The following is a 20,311-nucleotide window of genomic DNA, read 5'->3' as shown; positions in this document are numbered from 1 at the left end:
AGCCTGTTTGTCTGCCAGAAGCAAAAGTAAACCCTTTCTGAATAACATCATCCATGGCCTCAGGTTGTCTCTATAATTCTTTTTTATAATTTTTTTGATGTTTATTTCTGAGAAACAGAGACAGAGTGCGAGTGGGGGAAGGGCAGAGAGAGAGGGAGACACAGAATTCAAAGCAGGCTCCACACTGTCAGCACAAAGCCTGATGCGGGGCTTGAACCCATGAACTCTGAGTTCATGACCTGAGCTGAAGTTGGATGCCCAACTGACTGAGCCACCCAGGCGCCCCTCTATAATTTTTAAAAGTTTATTTATTGAGAGAGAGAGAGAGAGTGAGCGAGTGTGCACACGAGAGGGGGAGGGGCAGAGAGTGTGGGAAAGAGAGAATCCCAAGCAGGTTCTGTACTGTCAGCGTAGAGCCCAATGCGGGGCTTGATGTCACAAACCGTGGGATCGTGACCTGAGTTGAAATTGAAATCAGGAGTTGGACACTTAACTGACTGAGTCACCCATGTGCCCCTCTATCATTTTTTGTATACAGAGTCCAACATTCAGTAAAAAATAGACATATGAAAAGACAAAATGCAACTGGAAACCAAAAGGAAAAATTGACAATAGAAATATACCCATAGGACAAGCAGAGATATTTGAGTTATCAGTCATGAACTTAATAAATCTGTGATTAATGTGTTAGAATAATTAAAGATAAAATTGGTACCGTTGAGATTTGAAATAATGAATTAGAAATTCTGAAACCGAAAAACACAAGAACTGATGATTAGGAACTCAGTGAATGGGTTTAATAGCATAGATACAAGTGAAGAGACAACTAGGAAAGTGAAAGATAAAAAAAATTCAGACTAAAGCACTGAGAGGCAGAAGGATGGAGAAGACCGAAGAGTGTATGACAAATGGAATATGATGAAAAGGTCTTTATGTATAAGTAATTGAAGTCCCAGAAAGAGAGGAGAAAGGAAATGTCACAGTAGCAATTACAGGTGTGCCTTGTTTTATTGTGCTTTGCAGATACTGCATTTTTTTTTTTTTTTTTTTTTTTTTTTTTACAAATTGGGTTTGTGGCAACCCTTTACTCCACTATTCCAACAGCATTTGCTCACTTTGTGTCTCTGTCATATGGTAAATTCCCCCAATATTTCAGACTTTTCTTATTTACGTTTGTTACGGTGATCAGTGATCTTTGATATTCCTATTCTAGTTTTGGGGCACCACGAACCACACCCATGTGAAATGGTAAACTTTTTTTTTTTTTTTTTTTAAATAAGCTCTATGCCCAGTGTGGGGCTTGAACCCATGACCCTAAAATCAAGAGTTGTGTGTTGTGCTGAGCCAGCCAGGCGCTCCTAAAATGGTGAACTTAATTGATAAATGTGGTATGTGTTCTGACTACTCCACTGAGCAGATTCCTCCTCCCTCTCCCTCTCAAATGGCCTATTTCCTGAGATACAACAATATTGAAATTAGGTCCTTTAATGACCCCGTAATGGCCTCTTAAGTGTTCGGGTAAAAGGAAGAGTGGCAGGTCTCTCACTTTAAATCAAAAACTAGAAATGATTAAGCTTAGCGAGGAAGTCATATCTAAAGCTGAGACAGGCTGAAATCTGTGCCTCTTGCACCAGTTAGCCAAGTTGAGTGCAAAGGAAAAGTTATTGAAGGAAATTAAAAGTGCTTCCTACTCCAGTGAACACACAAATGGTAAAAGCAAAACAGTCTTACTGCAGATGTGGAGAAACTTTGAGTGGTCTGGATAGAAGACCAAACCAGCCCCAACATTCCCTTCAGCCAATAAGAGGGTGGGGGAAGCTGCAGAAGAGAAGTTTGAAGCTGGCAGAGGCTGGCTCTTGAGGTTTAAGGGAAGACGCTGTCTCCATAACACAGAAAAATGCAAGTTGAGGCAGCAAGTGCTGGTGTAGAAAGAAGCTGCAGCGGGCCATCCACAAGATCTAGCTTAGATAGTGAATGTGGCTGCATTAAACAAGTTTTCAGTGTAGATGAAACAGCCTTCTATCAGATGAAGATACCGGCCAGGACTTTCATCAGTAGAGAGAAATCAGTGCCTGGCTTCAAATCTTCACAGGGCAGGCCGACTCTCTTGTTGAGGGGCTAATGCAGCTGGTGACTAAGTTGAAGCCACTGCTCATTTACTACTCCAAAATCCTAGGGCCCTTAAGAATTATGCTAAATCTACTCTGCTTGTGCTCTGTGAATGGAACAACAAAGCCTTGATGATAGCACAACTGTTTACAACATGGTTTACTGAATATTTTAAGCCTACTGTTGAGACCTACTGCTCAGAGTGGAAAAAAAAAAAAAAAAAGATTTCAGGGGCGCCTGGGTGGCTCAGTTAAGCATCCGACTTTGGCTCAGATCATGATCTCACAGTTCATGAGTTCAAGCCCCGCATCGGGCTCTGGGCTAACAGCTCAGAACCTGGAGCCTGCTTCAGGTTCCGTGTCTCCCTCTCTCTTTCTGCCCCTTCCCCACTTGGTTTTTCTCTCTCAAAAGTAAATACTAAAAAAATTTATTTCAAAATATTACTGTTCATTGACATTGCACCTGGTCACCCAGGAGGTCTGATGGAGATGTATAAGGTTAATATTGTTTTCATGCCTGCTAACACCGCATTTAATTAACACTGATTTTCAAGTTTTACTACTCAAGAAATACATTTCATAAGTCTATAGCTGCCACAGATAGTGATTCCTCTATGGATCTGAGCAGAGTCCATTGAAAACCCCTGGAAAGGATTTACCATTCTAGATGACATTGAGAACATTCTTGATTCATGGGAAGAAGTCAAAATATCAACATTAACAGGAGTCTGGAAGAAGTTGATTGTAACCCTCATGTAGACTTTGAGGGGTTCAGGACCTCAGGGCAGGAAGTAGCTGCAGGTGTGATAGAAATAACAAGAGAACTAGTTGCAGAAGCAGACCCCAAAGATGGGACTGCATGGCTGTAATCTCAGGATCAAACTTGAACAGATGAGGAGTTACATCTTACAGAGGAGCGAAGAAACTGGTTTCTTGAGATAGACTCTCCTGGGGAAGATGCTGTGAAGACTGTTGAAATGGTAGCAAAGGATTTAGAATGTGACATAAACTTAGTTAATAAAGCAGTGGAAGGATTTGAGAGGACTGAAAGATTTTGAAAGAATTTCTACTGTGGGCGTAATGCTATCAAAGAACATTTCATGGTACAGAGAACTCAATCATGAAAGGAAGAGTCCATCGAAGCAGCAGACTTCACTGTTGTCTTAATTTAAGAAGTTGCCATAGCCACCCAACCTTCAGCAGTCACCACCCTGGTCAGTCAGCCGTCAGCATTGAGTCAGGACCCTCCACCATCAAAAAGGTTACAACTCACTAAAAGCTTAGGGGATGGTTGGCATTTTTTAGCAATAAAGTATTTTTTAATTAAGGTATATACGTTTTTTAAGACCTAATACTATTATACTGTTAATAGACTATAGTAGAGTATAAATATGACTTTTATATGTACTGGGAATCCAGAATACTCATTTGACTCATTTTATCGAGATGGGTGCTTTATTGTGGTGGTCTGGAATCGAGCCTGCAATAGCTCTGAGGTATGCCTGTATAGTTTGGATATAGGTACATTTAGACATATTTTGTGTATTTCAAATATATTCTTTGATTCTGTACATGTGTTTTTACTCTTTGTACGGTATCTCGTGAACAAGTTCTTATAAAGTGGTAGAATTTAAGTAGCTTTTGTATGTGTGTGGTTAATGCTTTTTATCCTGTTTAAAAAAGTTTTCTCTCTCATGAAGTAATGAAGATAATTTTCTTCTATTTTCAAGCTTTATAGATATGCCTTTCACATTTAGGTCTATAACCCACATAGTTCTTTGGTGTTTTGTTTTTGTTTTTTTGCTTATTTATTTATTTATTTATTTTTGGGATAGTGTAAGGTGAGGGTTTAGTTTGATTTTATTGTTTTTCTATATGGATACCCAGTTGTCCCACTACTATTTTTGGAAAAGACCACTCCTTTGTGATAAGTGAAGGGTCTGTATACGTGTGGGTCTATTTCTAAGCTTTTCTGTTCCACTAATTTATTTGTTTTTCCCAGACACAGAAAAATCCATGTAAGTGGCGAAGTACAAAATAAGATGGTAGGAATAAATACAAATTTATCGGTCATTGTAACAAATATAAAATGTACTAAACTCACTAGTTAAAAAACAAAGATTGTGACATTGAGTTTTAAAAATACAGCTACCTGTTCTCTAAAAGAAACCTATATAAAACATCAGGAGTGAGAAAAGTTGAAAGTAGAAGATGGGAAAAAGAATTATCAGGCAAATTCTGGAGGTCATTTATATGGCAAGGAATGGTGTCTCGGTTCAGCTGCATGCTTTACTGGGTTCAGGGCCTCTCTGCTCCCTCACCCCAGTGGTTGTTAAACTCTGGCCTCTCATTACTTCCCAGGGTAGCCATGTGTTTGATTTTATACAGAGAGGGGGAGGGGCAGAGAGACAGGGAGACACAGAATCCAAAGCAGGCTCCAGGCTCCGAGCTGTCAGCACGGAGCCAAATGCGGGGCTTAAATGATGAACCACAAGATCATGACCTGAGCCAAAGTCAGACGCTCAACTGACCGAGCCACCCAGACGCCCCTAGCCTGCTATGTAATTTCTGAACCGTTAGTCTCTTGTACAGTTTTAAGAACCCACCCTTCCAGGGGAACCACTAAAAATGGAAAATCATTGTCCATAGGCAGGGGTGTTACAGATCATCTCTTAGGGTCTTGTGCATTTTTTTTTTTCTATTTCTGCAATCGAACACCTATTTTGTAACTTTTTTTTTTTTAACTTGAAAAAGGATATTGTCCTTAAGATCCTCCCAGTAATAGCCCTTCTTTTCCATTTGTTGCAGGTGGTGCGGTTGTGTCAGAACCCAAAGCTGGCGCTAAAGAATAGCCCACCTTATATCTTAGACCTGCTGCCAGATACCTACCAGCATCTGCGCACTATCTTGTCAAGATATGAGGGGAAGATGGAGACACTTGGAGAAAATGAGTATTTTAGGGTGTTCATGGAGAATCTGATGAAGAAAACTAAGCAGACCATAAGCCTCTTCAAGGAGGGGAAAGAAAGAATGTATGAGGAGAATTCTCAGCCTAGGTAATGGCAAATACCACACAAATACTTATTCAGGTCTGTGACTGCCTGAATGGGTAACACACAGAAGTAGTTGAATTGGTTTTAATATTTATGTCAACGAGAATGCAGAGTTGACATTTGATTTAAAAGTGTGCTGTTATTATGTTTATTTTTGAGAGAAAGAGAGGGAGAGACAGTGTGAGCAGGGAAGAGGCAGAGAGATCCAAAACAGGCTCTGGACTTGCGAGCACAGAGCCCAACGTGGGGCTTGAACTCACAAACCGTGAGATTACGGCCAGTTGGAAATATTAATTCATCTAGAACAAGTAATAAAAATGTAAATGCTGCTTGAACTTTTTAGGTAGTAAATTACTCTCAAGGAGTGACATGAATTAGGAAGGACGGGATTAAGTTAGCATGTGTGATGACTGAAGCAGTAACTTACTGAAGGTGTCCCTGTAGCCTACCTGCCACTCCTTTGACTCTGTTGGCTTAGATTCCAGGAGCCCTCATCTCTCACTTAAAATTATACCCACGTCATTATTCGTATTACCTTTACTATGACCAATTACTCAGGTTTGGTCCAGAGTACCAGTCTTTTCTTATTAAAAAGATCTCTGGCGATTGAATTCAATCTGTGGGAACCTTTGTAACTCCTAGGTTTATAGGAACGTGAACTTTGTTCCTTTAAAATACTTAAATTTTATGACTTTTGTTAAAATAAAACCCTGACTATGTGGGCTATAGCTAACTGGTGATTTTGTATTGCTAAGTTTTTAAAAAATAATCTTCCTTTATTAGGTACCAGAACTTAAAATTTAATTTTAACATCTACAGTGAACTAGGTTCTAATTGTGGGAGGTGAAAAGGGGAGTTAAGCTCTCAGTTGAGGTACTGTGTTAGATCGCTTAATAGAGATATGTACAAAATGCTGTGTGAACACAGTTTGGCCTAGCAGCATCAGAGAATTTGGCACAGAGGAAGTTATTTGAGCTAGGTTTTAGGAGGGCAAGTAGAAATTTCCTAGTCAGTGAAATGAAGAAAAGGCCTTTAACACAGGGGCATGAAAACATAGGCTCTGTATGTTGAAGGAAAGGGAGCAGTCTACTTTAGCTAGAATTGGGGAAGATAAGTGAGCTGGGAGTACAGGGTGAAGTCAGGTGGTAACTGTTCTGTTACTTCTAGACAGTCCCCTATAGATCATACATACACTGCCATGATTTTTAAGATTTTTTTTAAAGAGCACTGTTACAGTGAAATTATAGATTTTCCAGTCTTAGAGCATACTGAATATTTAACTTTTTTTTTTCAGTGTTTGTTTATTTTTGAGAGACAGAGACAGAGCATGAGTGGGGGAGGGGCAGAGAGAGGGAGACACAGAATCTGAAGCAGGCTCCATCCAGGCTCCAAGCTGTTGGCAGAGAGCCTGACGTGGGGCTCGAACCCATGAACTGTGAGATCATGACCTGAGCTGAAGTCGGATGCTTAACCGACGGAGCCACCCAGGCTCCCGTTAACTTTTTTTTTAAACAATGAAATGTTCATCTCTGAGTGGCAGTATGGTGTACTAGTTAAGAGGATGGACTCTGAAGCCTGTGTTTGAATTTTAACTTGGCACTTAGCTCTTTGATCCCTCAGTTTCTTCATCTGTAAAATGAGATAATAGTAGTACTTTCCTTGTAAGGTTGTTGGGAATTATTGAGTAAAGGTTGAGAGCTTAGGACAGTGATTGGCATAGTGAAAGTGATAAGTGTATTAGCTCTAATTTTAATCATCTTCCTCATTTTCTTCACTCTAAACATAGCTTATTGTACAAGGCCGAGTATTCGTGACACTGCCAGATCCTAATGAAGCATATAGACCGATTTGTCCTAACTGAATGGCCTCATACTATTGTTTCAAGTTCTTTTGCAATTTTTTTTTTTAACCCAAAGGCCATGAGGTTTTTACTTTTTCCTTTTTTTGTTTAAACAATGTGCACCACGATGGTTCAACAAGGAAGCAAATGCTATGAATACGAAAGCTGCAGTTGGCAATATACCCCATCTAGAACCCAGGGAAGGTGAATTAGAAGTGGTAGTCATTCTAGTTAAACAATCAGGTAACATCATGACGAGTCAGTTTGCAGCATCAAAACTGTCCATTTAAGTTTCTTTCTTAATGATCAGAGGTCCCACGTTGTCTCAAGTCTCTTCGTTGCGTTTGTGTGAATCCATCACAGACTGGGAACTTTTTGGACCTCCAGCAATGGCAGTACACGAGCTTTTATTTCCCAAATCTTCCATGTCAAAAGCATGTACTACCTTAGAGTTGTCTTTCTGGATGTGAGGGTTCACCATAGATTTGTGGGATGATCTTTTTTTAATGTTTATTTATTTGGGGGCGGGAGAGAGGGACAGAGACAGAGTGCGAGCAGGGGAAGGGCAGAGTGAGAGGGAGACACAGAATCCGAAGCAGGCTGCAGACTCTGAGCTCCAGATCCCGACGCGGGGCTCGAACCCACAGACTGTGAACTCATGGCCTTGAGCCGAAATCGGACGCTTAGCTGACTGAGCCACCCAGGCGCCCCTTGTTGGATGATCTTTAATGTAAAATCTTTTGTGAGCCAGATAATCCAGCCGCAGCTGTACTGGCAGCAATAGTAACTGCTGCCACCCATTCAACTCGCTGGAAGTCAGACACGTGGTGCTGCTGCTTGCAAAGCATGTGCACGGGACACTAAGCACAAACGGGCTGTCGCGGAGGGCCCTCGTTTGCCTTTTTTTTTTTTTTTTTTTTTTTTTTTTTTTTTACTTTACTGTTAGTGTGCCTGATACTTTACCCCAGTATTCCTGGGGAATATCAGTTTTATTCCCCATAATATAAAGTTTTTAATATACTATGGGTTTAATACAGCAAGATTTGTACAAGTTATATGTAAAGTGAGAATAAATTTCAGTTGAGATTCAGTTTTTTGTTTTTTTTTAATGAAGGAAAATGGCTTTACTCTATGACCTTTGTGATCTGTATTTTGGTTTCTTAGAGGCTTTTTTTCCTAATCAGTTTTGGGTTTTTTTTTTGTTTTTAGTTTATTTTGAGAAAGAGAGAGAACGAGCGGGGGAAAGGCAGAGAGACGATGGGGGACAGAGGATCAAAAGCGGGCTCTGTGGGGGAAAGGCAGAGAGAAGGTGGGACACAGAGGAGGCAAAACAGGCTCTGCGTTGACAACAACAAGCCTTATGTGGGGCCTGAACTCCCGAACCGTGAGATAATGACCTGAGCTGAAGTCAGATGCTCAGCTGAGCCACCCAGGTGCTCCTTCCTAATCGGTTTTTTATTTTTTTAAAGTTTATTTATTTTGAAAGAGAAAGCATGAGGGAGAGAGAATCCCAAGCAGGCTCTGCACTCTCAGCGAAAAGCCTAATGCAGGCTCCAACCCACGAACTGTGAGATCATGACCTGAGCAGAAGTTGGATGCTTAACCGACTGAGCCACCCAGCGTCCCCCAATCAGTTTTCACATTGAGATGTTAACATATCATAAAATCCACCCTTTTAAAGCATGTAATTCAGTGGTTTTTTTAGTATGTTCACAAAATTGTGTCACGTCCCCAGTGTCTAATTTCAGAATGTTTCCATTCCGTCAACAAGAAACATCATACTCATTAGCAGTCACTCTCCATTCCCCACTCCTGCTCCGTACCCCTGAACCCCTGACAATCACAATCTTTCTATCTCTGAAGATGTGCCTGTTGTAGGTGTTTTGCATAAGTGGAGTTCTATAACATGTGGCCTTTTTTGTTTGGCTTTCATAGCGCATGTTTTCACAACTCATTCATGTTATAGTGTGGGTCGGTACTTCATTCATTTTTAATGGCTACATAATATCTGCTTGCATGGGTATATCACATTTTGATTACAGACAGACAGCTTCGTTTCCACGTGACTATAATGAGTAATGCTGCTATGAACATCTGTGTGCAAGTTGTTGTGTGGCCATGTTTTCTTGGGTATATACCTGAGAGTAGAATTGCTGAGTCATATGGTAACTTTTTTGAGAGAAAGAGAGTGCACTAGTAGGGGAGAGGAAGAGGGAGAGAGATAATCTTAAACAGGCTCCAAGCCTAACCTCAGGCTCCGTGAAGCTCCACGAAACTTGGTCATCTCATGACTGAGATCCTGACCTGAGCCAAAATCAAGAGTTGATTGCTCAACCATCTGAGACACCCAGGCACCCTCTACGTTTAACTTTTTGAGGAACTACAAGACTGTTTACTGCAGCAGCATTTCACATTCCCCCAACAACGTACAAGGGTTTCAGTTTCTTACCAACACTTGTTATTGTTTTTGTTTCTGATTATAGCCATCCTACTAGGTATGAAGTAGGTATCATTGTGGTTTTGATTTGCATTTCCTTAATGAGTAATAATGTGAACATGTTTTCATGTGTTTATTGGCTGTTTGTATATCTTTTTTGGAGGAATGTCTATTAAAATCCTTTGCCCATTTTGGGTTGTTTTTCTTTATATCGTAGAGTTGTAAGGGTTCTTGACGTATTCTGGATACTAGACCCTTATCAGATATATGATTTACAAAATTTTATTTCCATTCTGTGGGTTGTCTTTCACTTTCTTGTTAGTATCAGTTGAGTACAAACGATTTTAATTTTGTTTTTTTATTTAAAAAAAATTTTTTTTTTTAATGTTTATTTTTGAGACAGAGACAGAGCATGAATGGGAGAGGGTCAGAGAGAGAGGGAGACACAGAATCTGAAGCAGGCTCTAGGCTCTGAGCTGTCAGCACAGAGCCTGACCCGGGGCTCGAACTCACGGACCATGAGATCATGACCTGAGCCGAAGTCGGACGCTTAACCAACTGAGCGACCCAGATGCCCCCAAACGATTTTAATTTTGATGTCCACTATTTTTTCTTTGGTTACTTGTGCTTTTGATGTCATGGCTAAGAAACCATTGCTTAATTCAGTGTCATGAAGATTATGCCTGTGATTATTCTGAGTTAACTTCTGTATATGGTCTAAAGGTAAGGGTCCAACTTTATTCTTTTGCAGGTGGGTATCCTTTAGTGCCAGCACTGTTTATTGAAAAGAACACTCTTTCTGGGGCACCTGGGTGGCCCAGTCGGTTGAGCATCTGACTTTGGCTCAGATCATGATCTCATGGTTCGTGGGTTCAAGCCCCATGTCGGGCTCTGTGCTGACAGCTCAGAGCCTGGAGCCTGCTTTGAATTCTGTGTCTTCCACTCTCTCTCTGTCCCTTCCCCTGCTGGTGCTCTGTCTCAAAAATAAATAAACATTAAAAAAAATAAAAAGAGAAAAAGAACACTCTTCCCCATTGAATTGGCTTGATGCACTTGTCAAAAGTCAATTTACCATATGTAAATTTTTTATTTTTAGATGTAAATTTTATATGTAAATTTTATATGTAAATTTAAATTTTTATTTCTGGATTCTTTCTGTTCTTTCCATTGGGTATGTGTCTTTCCTTATGCCAGTATCTACACCGTCGGTTTTTTTTCTTTAAAAAAAATTTTTTTTTAAAATGTTTATTTATTTTTGAAAGAGAGAAAGAGAGACAGTGTGTGAGCAGGGGAGGGGCAGAGAGAGAGGGAGACACAGAATCCCAAGCAGGCTCCAGGCTCTGAGCTGTCAGCACAGAGCTGGATGTGGGGCTTGAAACCACGAACAGTGAGATCATGACCTGAGCTGAAGTTGGAAGCTTAACCCACTGAGCCGCTCAGGTGCCCCCTACACCATCTTGATTACTGTAGCTTTGTAGTAAAGCTTTGAAATCAGGAAGTGTGCTTTGTTCTTTTTCAAGATTGTTTTGGTTATTTGAGGTACCTTGAGATTCTTTATGGGTTTTAGGATCAGCTCATCAATTTCTACAAAAAGAGTGGCTGTAATTTTGCGTTGGACTGGAAGATCAATTTGGGAAGTATTGCTATGTTAACAATACTAAGTCTTCCAATCCATGAACATGGGATATCCTTCCATTTATTTAGGTTTTTTTTTTTAAAAGTCTTTGAACATTGTTTTGTGGTTTCCAGTGTATAAGTTTTTCACCTTGGCTTAATTTGTTCCTAAGTATTTTATTCTTTCTGATGCTATTAAAAATGGAATTGCTCTTCTGATTTCACTTTTGGATACTTTATTGCTGGTTTATAGAGCACAATTGATTTTTATGTATTGATTTTATATCCTGCAACTCTGCAGAACTCATTTATTGATTCTAGTAGGGTTTTTTTAAGTTATTTTTTTTAATGTTTATTTTTGAGAGAGAGAGAGAGTGGGGAGGGGCAGAGAGAAAGAGGGAGAGACAGAATCTGAAGCAGGCTCCAAGGCTCTGAGCTGTCAGCACAGAGCCCGATGCGGGCCTTGAACTCACGGACTGTGAGATCACGACCTGAGCCGAAGTCGGACGCTTAACTGACTGAGCCACCCAGGCACCCCTGTTCTAGTAGTTTTGTAGTGGATTCCTTAGGATTTTCTACAAACAAGATCATGTCATGTGCAAATAGAGGAAATTTTACTACCTTATGGATAACTTTTATTTCTTTTTCTTGCCTACTTGTGTTGTCTAGAACCTCATGTTGAATAGAAGTGGTAAGAGCAGACATCCTTGTCTTGTTCCTGATATTAGGAGGAAAGCTTTCAGTCTTTCACCATTGAGTATGATGTTTAGCTGTGGGATTTTCAGAGATGTCCTTTATCAGGTTTGAAAGTTTTCTTCTATTCCTTGTTTAGTGGGGTTTTTTGTTTTTTGTTTTTTGTTTTTTTTAAATCATGAAAGGAAGTTAACAAGCCTTTCATGCTTCATTCCTGGTTTTTCTTCTTTGGAGAGGGAAATCTGTGGACTTGTAAAATTCTAGAAAAAGTGAATATGTTAAATTGCATTAAGGGCAAGAATGCAAGTAAGCCTGAGGAGTAACTGAAACCAGGGTTGGAAATGTGCTGGGTGGGATTCTATCTGCGTTCTCTCAATGCAGGTTAATGTCTGAATTAAAGGAAAATCTGACCTCTGCTACATCCAGGATTTACATCTTAAGGGTTTCTGCTGTAGCAGACCATCTGACTCTTAGTTTCCGTTTTGATCTGACTTGCTAGAGATCAGTTGATTATCCCTGAACCAGTCAACTCCAAAGAAAAGGCAAGTGCTGGGATTCATCCAGCGTGGGCCAGGTGTCACCTCTAGATGAACCTGTGGCTTGGGGAGCATACTTATTCCCCTCAAGCTGTAGGCACAAGGGAGTTTGTTCTTAGACTGAAAGTTGAAGAGCTGATCCCTTCAATATGCTCTGCATAAGTATATCTATCAATATTTAATATAGTTGCTTCCTGTCTTTGTTTTAGAGAGGATATTGGATGAAGTAACTTCCCTAAAGAGAAATTTGCCCTTGTTTTTCTTAGACTTCATAAAAACGATTTAAGCAAAAGCTATAAGCTGCTTTTTTGTCTTTGATCTGTAACCCTGGTTTTTGCACCTGTTTTCTTTCTTGCACTGGATGTTATAGCAGAAGCTGAATGGGATATTGAGATGCAGCTAATTTTAAAACATTACTGTTTTGTTGTATGTACTTTGGAAGTAAGACTTAAACTTTGTTGTAACTGTCCTGCCTTTTTAGTTATAAAGTTAGTATGCCAAATCTCACTGGTAGATGATGGCAGCTTAGATCTTTGTGTTGAGAAGTTTGGGCTTGGTGAGGAAAGATTCCCTCTCAGATTAGGAATGCATTTCTCTCGATTGGGAAAGGGGCAGCACCTCCTTTTCAATGCTGGGCAGAGAAGATGATGAATTGAACACAAAGTTGTGATGGCAGAGAAGGTAAGAAGTAGATAGTACTTGATGTGTTTTCAGGCTGGCATAACATGAGTTGTTAATGATTGGCTAGGTTTCTGGTTTGAGAAATGGGATAGATGGTGCAATGGGAAGCCATAGAGAAGTAGAAAAGGGGAAGGACCTGACCTGTTTGTTGCTTTACAGTGATAACTGCTGGCTGCTCTGTGGGAAACAGATTAGGCCTGTGGGGGTAGCAGTGATGGGAGGAGAGGCGTACGTGACAAGGTTGTTGCTGTCAGCCACATGGGAGGTGAGACATCCTGGTCTGGGGAGAAAAGTGGACAGACAGGAGATGGATTGGAGCTAGAATCGAAAAGAATTGCTAGTGAATTGGACAAGAGGAGAGCTAGAAAAGATGACAGAGAAGGATCGATGATGACCTATAGATTTCTGTCATTAACTCTGTCAGTGGCGGCAGCATTTACTAAACTGGGGAATTTGGAGTCTAGGTGTGGGAAGAACTAAATCGGGAGTGGGGAGAATCAAGAGTTCCTTTTGGACTTGTTTACTTTTGAGCTATTTTTATGAGCGACCTAAGGCAATAAGTCAACCAGGCAATTAGCTGTGTTGGACATTGGAATTCAGAGGGAGAGGTGTAGATTACAGTTAGAAATTTAGTGGCTTTCAGAATAATATTTGAAGCCGTGAGAGTAGACAGAATCATCTAACGGGAGAGGAGTTGATGGTGGAGACTGAGAAAGAAAGAAAGGAGAGAGGATAGATTGCAGTAGCCAGCAAAGAAAAATTTAAAAACACACACAAAAAACCCTTTCTCTAAATAGAAAGTTGACAGGGGGCACTTAGGTGACTCAGTCATTTAAGCGCCTGACTCTTGATTTCAGCTCAGATCATGATCTCAAGGTTACTGAGATCAAGCCCTGTGTCAGGCTCTCTGCTGACGGCAGGGAGCCCACTTGTGATTCTCTCTCCCCCTCTCCCTCTGCTCCTCACTTGTTTGTGCAACACACATGCCTGCCCTTGCTCTCAAATAAACAAAAAAGGGCAAATAGAAATACTAAAAAATAAATCTAGTTTGCTAGTCCTAAAATAATTTTCCTTTGGACTAAAAAAATTGGCAAAAAAATGGAAAATTGGCTTTAGTGTTTCAAAGGAGGGTGCAGGAAATTGAGTGCACCCCTATCTGGTTGTGGTAGGAATGAAATTGGTTCAGCCTTTCTGGGGGCTGGTTTATATACAAAGATTTAAACTTTTGCTCAGCAGTTCCACTTTTATTTATTTAAGAAAATTTTTTTTACATTTATTTTTGAGAAACAGAGTGAGGCAAAGTGTGAGTAGGGGAGGGGCAGAGAAAGAAGGAGACACAGGATCTGAAGCAGGCCCCAGGCTCTGAGCAAGAGGTCAGCACAGAGCCCGACGTAGGGCTTGAACCCAGAAACTGTGAGATCATGACCTGAGCCGAAGTCGGAGGCTCAACTGACTGAGCCACCCAGGTGCCCCCAGTTCCACTTTTAGAGATTTATCAAAAGAAGTGAGAAGGGATTTGAATTAAAATATAAAACCATGAAACTCCGAAAAGAAAATCTAGGCAGTAAACTCATTGGTTTCCTGAGGCAAGAGAAACAAAAGCAAAAATAAACACTTTGAGAAGACCTCAAATTAAAAAGTTTTTGCACAGTGAAGGAAGCCATCAACAAAACAAAAAGGCAACCCACTGAGTGGGAGAAGATATTTGCAAATGATATGTCCAATATGGGGTTAATAATCAGAATATATAAAGAATTGCTACAACTCAATACCAAAAACAAATAACCTGACTAAACAATGGGCAGAGGACCCTGATAGATATTTTTGTGTTATCAAGAGTTAGAATAAGTTACCCAAGTACGTGTAGCTAGTTAAATGCCAGAGCCTCTTTTTTTTTTTTTTTTTTTAAAGCTACTCTCCCAAATGTTATTACTAATGACTTTGGTTTTCTTTGAATGTAAAGGAAAGGTAACTGTATATTCCATTCCATACTATAGAAATGATCCCTTGGAGACCCCACTTTTCAAGTATCTTCTGAAATAGTAAACCACATAGACTCAGAGAAGTTAAAACATTTTTTTAACAGGCATGTCTTTTGAACACAAAAATATTCAGTGCCATTTATCACAGGATTATGTCCTTACGTAACAAGAGAAGGTCACTCAAATACTTCTAATTGGACATAAGCTTGATTATGCTAATAGAAGGAATATGAAGATCTCCTCCCTTGCCTCCCCTCAAAGAATCTGTGGTAACTTTTATGAAACCAGAACATTATAGCGAAGTAGGCAGTGAATGTCAAGTAGAATGTGTAAAAGCCTTTTTCTAATCACTTTGCTTTAATAGTGCCAACCAAGGCTTGCTCTAAAACCATAATACTTGTGAAGTGTACAACTGCATTTAAATGAGAACATCTTAAAGAACAAGCTCAAAAGCTGGCTGCAAGAATGCCTTTTTTGCCAGGCTGTTGTGTACAAAGTAGCAAATGCTTGCTAGGGACACCTAACTATGTGAACTCTCATCCTGGCAACTTCTTTTTCTCCTTCTACTTACTGTGTGTTGAAATACATGTTTTTCGTTTTGTTTTTTCCGAAAGCTTAAATCCAGTGTTTTAAATTTGCCAAAGAAATGGACTAAGAAGACTTCGTTAGCATTTTGCTTTCCTCTTTGTTTAAACCCTCCCCCACCTCCTTTTACATGCAAAACACTCACCCAGCTTTAGTGTCTAATAAAATACACCTAGATGGTTGAAATCCAAGTTTAAGTACTTAGAGTTAGTATTTCTTAACTTGTTTCCATTCTTATTCTTAGGGCCTCTTCCCCCAGTTAGTTACATTTAATGTTTATTTTTGAGAGAGCGAGCGAGAGAAAGAGAGAGAGTGAGCGCGCGTGCGCAAGTGAGTGCGAGTGCTTGCAAGTGGGGGAGAGGCAGAGAGGGAGACAGAATCTGAAGCAGGCTCCAGAATCTGAGCTGTAAGCACAGAGCCCGACTCAGGGCTCCAGCCGGGAGATAATGATCTGAGCCAAAGTCGGCCGTCCAACCCCGACTGAGCCACCCAGGCGCCGCCTCCCTCTGCCCCCAGTTATTTATACTTAGAATAGTTGATTTGTATAATCTTGGTGAAGTTGAACCAGATAATAGTGATCCTTTTCTTTGATTCTCCTGTTCTGATTTCAAAGAGCATGATTGAAAAGGGATTTAGGAGAGAGAATCTTCCATTGTTGTTTGTGTTAACAGTGAGTTAAATTCTCCACACGAACTTTGCGCAGGGGTCTTTAGGCCTGTGTATGTGTGAATATTGTCTATTTTACTTTTTAATCACTGGATCAAGGTTTTGTAGATTAAATCTTTACTTGCAGATCCTGAATGATTATTAAGGCCCTGTTTTATACCACAGTTTGTCAGTCATTTCCACTCAGTGGCACACTTAATGTATCAGGAAACATGGCATGTTGAGCCGTGATGTTTTGGCACAGTAGAATTAGGTGCTAAGCGGGCTGACGGTATGTGTGAGCTGGATTGCCCAGATTGGAGTCCTCTGCCATCAGCCGTGTGTAATGGCCTTAGAGAAGTTACTGCTCTTTGCCTCAGTATCTCACTTAAAGGTGTTCTCATAGGATTATATTATGTTATAATCATGTTATATTAAGTTAATATTATATTATATATAATTATAATTACATATCACAATCATAATAAATATTGTATAATATGTTATGAATTATATACAAATTATATATGTTATATTATAATTTTTATTATATTATAAATATTGTATTTATAATATATCCTATTAAATTAGCTGTCATATTATAATAAGTTAATATTTAGAAAACTCTTGGAAAAATGCCTGTACACAGAAAACAGACCTAAGTATTTGCTTTCTTAAAAAAAAATTAGATAGACAGTCCTCAAATTATGGGAAGGAGAAAAGTATTCAATGTCCTATCCATTGAATTATAGACTTGAAAATGGTTAAAATAATTTTATGTCATGTGTATTTTACCATAATTTTTTCAGAAGAAATCTCATAATTCAAAAACTACTGAAGTCACTTTTGAAAACTTGACTCTCAGTAGACTCCAGATGAATGTCAGGCTGGAATTCATGCATGGAAGGATGACAGGTACACAGATCCCCCTGTTCTTGTGGTGTCCTGTGGAGAGAAGTGCTTAGGTTGGGGCATGTGACTGAGCTCCAGGAAAGAGACCCTACCTCCCCAACCCACTCCTGAGCACTCTTTACGGGGTTGAGTGTGATGAGTAAGGTAAAAAGTGGGATTTGGGGAACCACCTGTTTCCAGGAACTGCTGAGAACCAGCTGCCTGGTACCTAGAGACTGTGGGAGCCCTTGGGAAGATGTTTAGGAGAAACTCTTCCTGTCAGGGAAGGAGGAGCCCTTCGTCTTTGTTAGCTCATTGCTAAGCTCATTGCCAGAGAGCATAGGATGATCAATCAGGAGCCAGAGTCAGTTATCTACGTGAGGTGGCTGGGACTAAAGTGGTAACTGGACTGTGATGGAGATAAAGATGACTCTATAGGGGCACCTGGGTGGCTCAGGTGGTTGGGCATGTGGCTCTGGATTTCCGTTCAGGTCATGATCTCGATCTCGGGGTCATGAGATTGAGCCCTGCGTCAGGTTCCATGCTGGGTGAGGAGCCTGCTTAAGATTCTCTCCCTCCCTCTCCGTCTCCGTCCCCCCCCCCGCCCCCCCCCCCCCGCTTATGCGCACACTCCCTCCCTCTCAAAAAAAAGATGGCTCTATAAAGGGAACCTTTTTTGTTTTTGTTATTTCTGTATGCAGTTGTTAACAGTGAATTGTGGTAATAGATTTGTGATGCTAAACTATCCTTGCATTGCTTGGATCAACCCTAGTTTGTAATGATGTATAAATGCCTCATTGGATTCTATTTAACAATCGTTTACAATTTTTTCATCTATGTCCGTAAGAGAAACTAGCATAGAATTTTTTTCTCATGGTCTTTTGACTATGGAAGTAATCAAAATGAGTTATTCTCTTTCTGTTAAATTTGTGACCGTTTGCAAAAATAATTAGTTTTTGTGGGGAATATTCAGTAAAAATTCTTCTGTAGTACTGTTATGGTCTAATGTGCATGCTTGTGCATACATGCATGCATAACTATGTCTGTGTGTGAGGGCTGGGGAGGGGGTTTTTGATGACTACTCTGTTTAGGGGTTGTGGTTTACTCAAGGTTTGAAATGAAAGTCCATTTCCCCTAAACTTAACGCGTTTAAAAACAGTGCTCGCCATATAGTAGGCATTCACTGTTTATGGAATGAGTAAATTAGTAAAGGTTATTGGAATAGATTTCATTGTATTCTGTTATTAAAATACCTTCTATATTTTTATTTGTGTCTAATTGTGTTAGATTTTAAAAGTTGGTGCATTCTGAAGATTTTATTTTACCAATTCATCATGATAGGTTTAAGATTTCAGCTTTCAAATATCTTACATTCTACTCAAGACACATTTGTGATTTTTTTCTTTATTTTTCTTCATTTGTGAATATACCTCTGCACTTTGACAGTGTTGACGTTTTATCATATGTGTCTTACTTTACCAAATTTAATGAACACAGTAAATATGGTTTACTTTTGCATGGTGGCTCTAATATACAGGTTCCATATGATTTTCCTGTTGGGAAATATGAATAGGTGGTAGAACCCCTAAAATTTTAGAACGTAGGGAGATGCGCTAGGATGCTAAATGGATTTTCATCAAGTCTATAAAAGATACTGAGAAACAAAGTCTGGGTCCAAAGAGATGGCATTAATTTCTGCCTTATGTGAGAACAAGTAGAAAATCATGATTTTCTTAGAAAGGTGGCTCACTTGGGACACCGGTTGCCCATTGTTTCAAGACAACCTTCCGCATGGATTTGTTCTGCTTTTTATAAAACAAGTCTGCCACTCATGTTCCGACTTCATCCCACCTTCCGCCACACTCCTCCCAAAGGGAGACATACGCTCCACGTTTTTTCAAAACGCCATCATTTCAGTTGGATTGTCCTGTGTGAGGGAAGGAGCAGACAGGCCGTTCCATTCCCAGTCGTGTCAACAATCCTGTGCACATCTGCTTCCCTGCCTCTTTCTCAGGCGGCTGGCTAGATGTTGCCGTGTTAATATCTTTCGGACACCTCACACTCAACGTGTCAGAACACAGAATGTGCCCTTTTCACTAAGCAGACCAGCAGCTGCTGCTTTGTTCCTAGCATTGGTATCACATAGTGGTGATAGGCTTTTTCTTTCAGCCTTGGGTTTTTCATCTGTAAAATGGGGATAATGGTTCAATCTATCTGGCAGGATTGTAAATGAGAATTAACTAAATAGTAAGATACATAAAGTGCCTGACACATAGAAAGCCTTTAATAAAAGTGTTAGCTTTTATTACTATATTGTATATTTATTACTATAAAAATGGGAATAACCCTATCCCAGTTGCTCAGGCTCAGAGTTTCCCTGTTCACCATCTCTTCTATTCAGTCATCTCTTCTTGATTTTACTTCTGCGGTATCTCTCAAATTGGTCTTTCAAAAATACATACATATACGTGTGTGTGTGTGTGTGTGTGTATTTCCTTTTTTTTTTTTTTTAAGTAATCTCCACACCCAACACAGGGCTTGAATTCATGACCCCAAGATCAAGAGTTGCAACCTCTACCTCTGAGCCAGCCAGGCACCCTAAATCGGTCTTATTTTACTGCCCATGTTCAGGCTCCCATTACCTTTCTACTGCAGTATATCCTAACTGATGTTCCTGCTTTTGTCATTTCTCCTCTAATTCACTCTTCAATGCTGCTGTTATTTATGGCCTTAAAACACATTAAATATGACTCCTGATTGCAGACTTTTAATGACTTTCCACTGCATTTGTCCTGTCTCCCACCCAGCTTGCTAAATCTCCATTTTGAGTTTTGCCCGCATTTTCAGTTTTATCGCAGGCTCCCACAGTGGTGATACACTCCAGCCATCCCGGTCGGGTTTACCAGTCTCCGAGCTCCTCTGTGGAGTCTTGGTTCACTCCCTCGGCCTGGAATCCCTTTCTTTTCCATCGTTGGAAGTTTTATGGATTCTGTAAAGCCCAAGAGGTCTCCTAAATTTTACTAGTTTTAATTTGTGGTTCTCCCACCCATGTTCTTATGGCACTTGGTTTTTACTTGACTTTAGTGCTTACTAGAGTCTTCCTAAGTGTGCAAGTCTGCTTTGCTAACTAGACAGTAGCGTCAAGGAAGACGTTCTTTCCTATGTCATAGGAGTTGTCTTTGTTGATGGTTTCTTAATAAAGTATGTTAAGTTTGATAAAATACTGCTAATACTATATACTACATA

General features: G+C 40.0%; 1 protein-coding gene across 4 annotated transcripts in view; it reads left to right on the top strand.

Annotated features, from left to right (window-relative positions):
* Positions 1–20,311, top strand: part of CBL (Cbl proto-oncogene) — an 83,782-nt gene that overhangs the window by 16,731 nt on the left and 46,740 nt on the right. For 3 of the 4 annotated variants that reach the window (XM_027036719.2, XM_027036718.2, XM_027036717.2), the window contains exon 2: positions 4,917–5,164. The exons of the other annotated variant lie outside the window; for it this stretch is intronic. In XM_027036719.2, the coding sequence (XP_026892520.2) occupies positions 4,917–5,164 (248 nt within the window). The remainder of the gene's footprint in view (positions 1–4,916; positions 5,165–20,311) is intronic. 4 annotated transcript variants of the gene reach the window in all.

The sequence above is a fragment of the Acinonyx jubatus genome, chromosome D1 (genome assembly GCF_027475565.1).
Source record: "Acinonyx jubatus isolate Ajub_Pintada_27869175 chromosome D1, VMU_Ajub_asm_v1.0, whole genome shotgun sequence".
Classification (NCBI taxonomy): domain Eukaryota; kingdom Metazoa; phylum Chordata; class Mammalia; order Carnivora; family Felidae; genus Acinonyx; species Acinonyx jubatus.
This window is presented reverse-complemented; position numbering and strand designations above follow the sequence as displayed.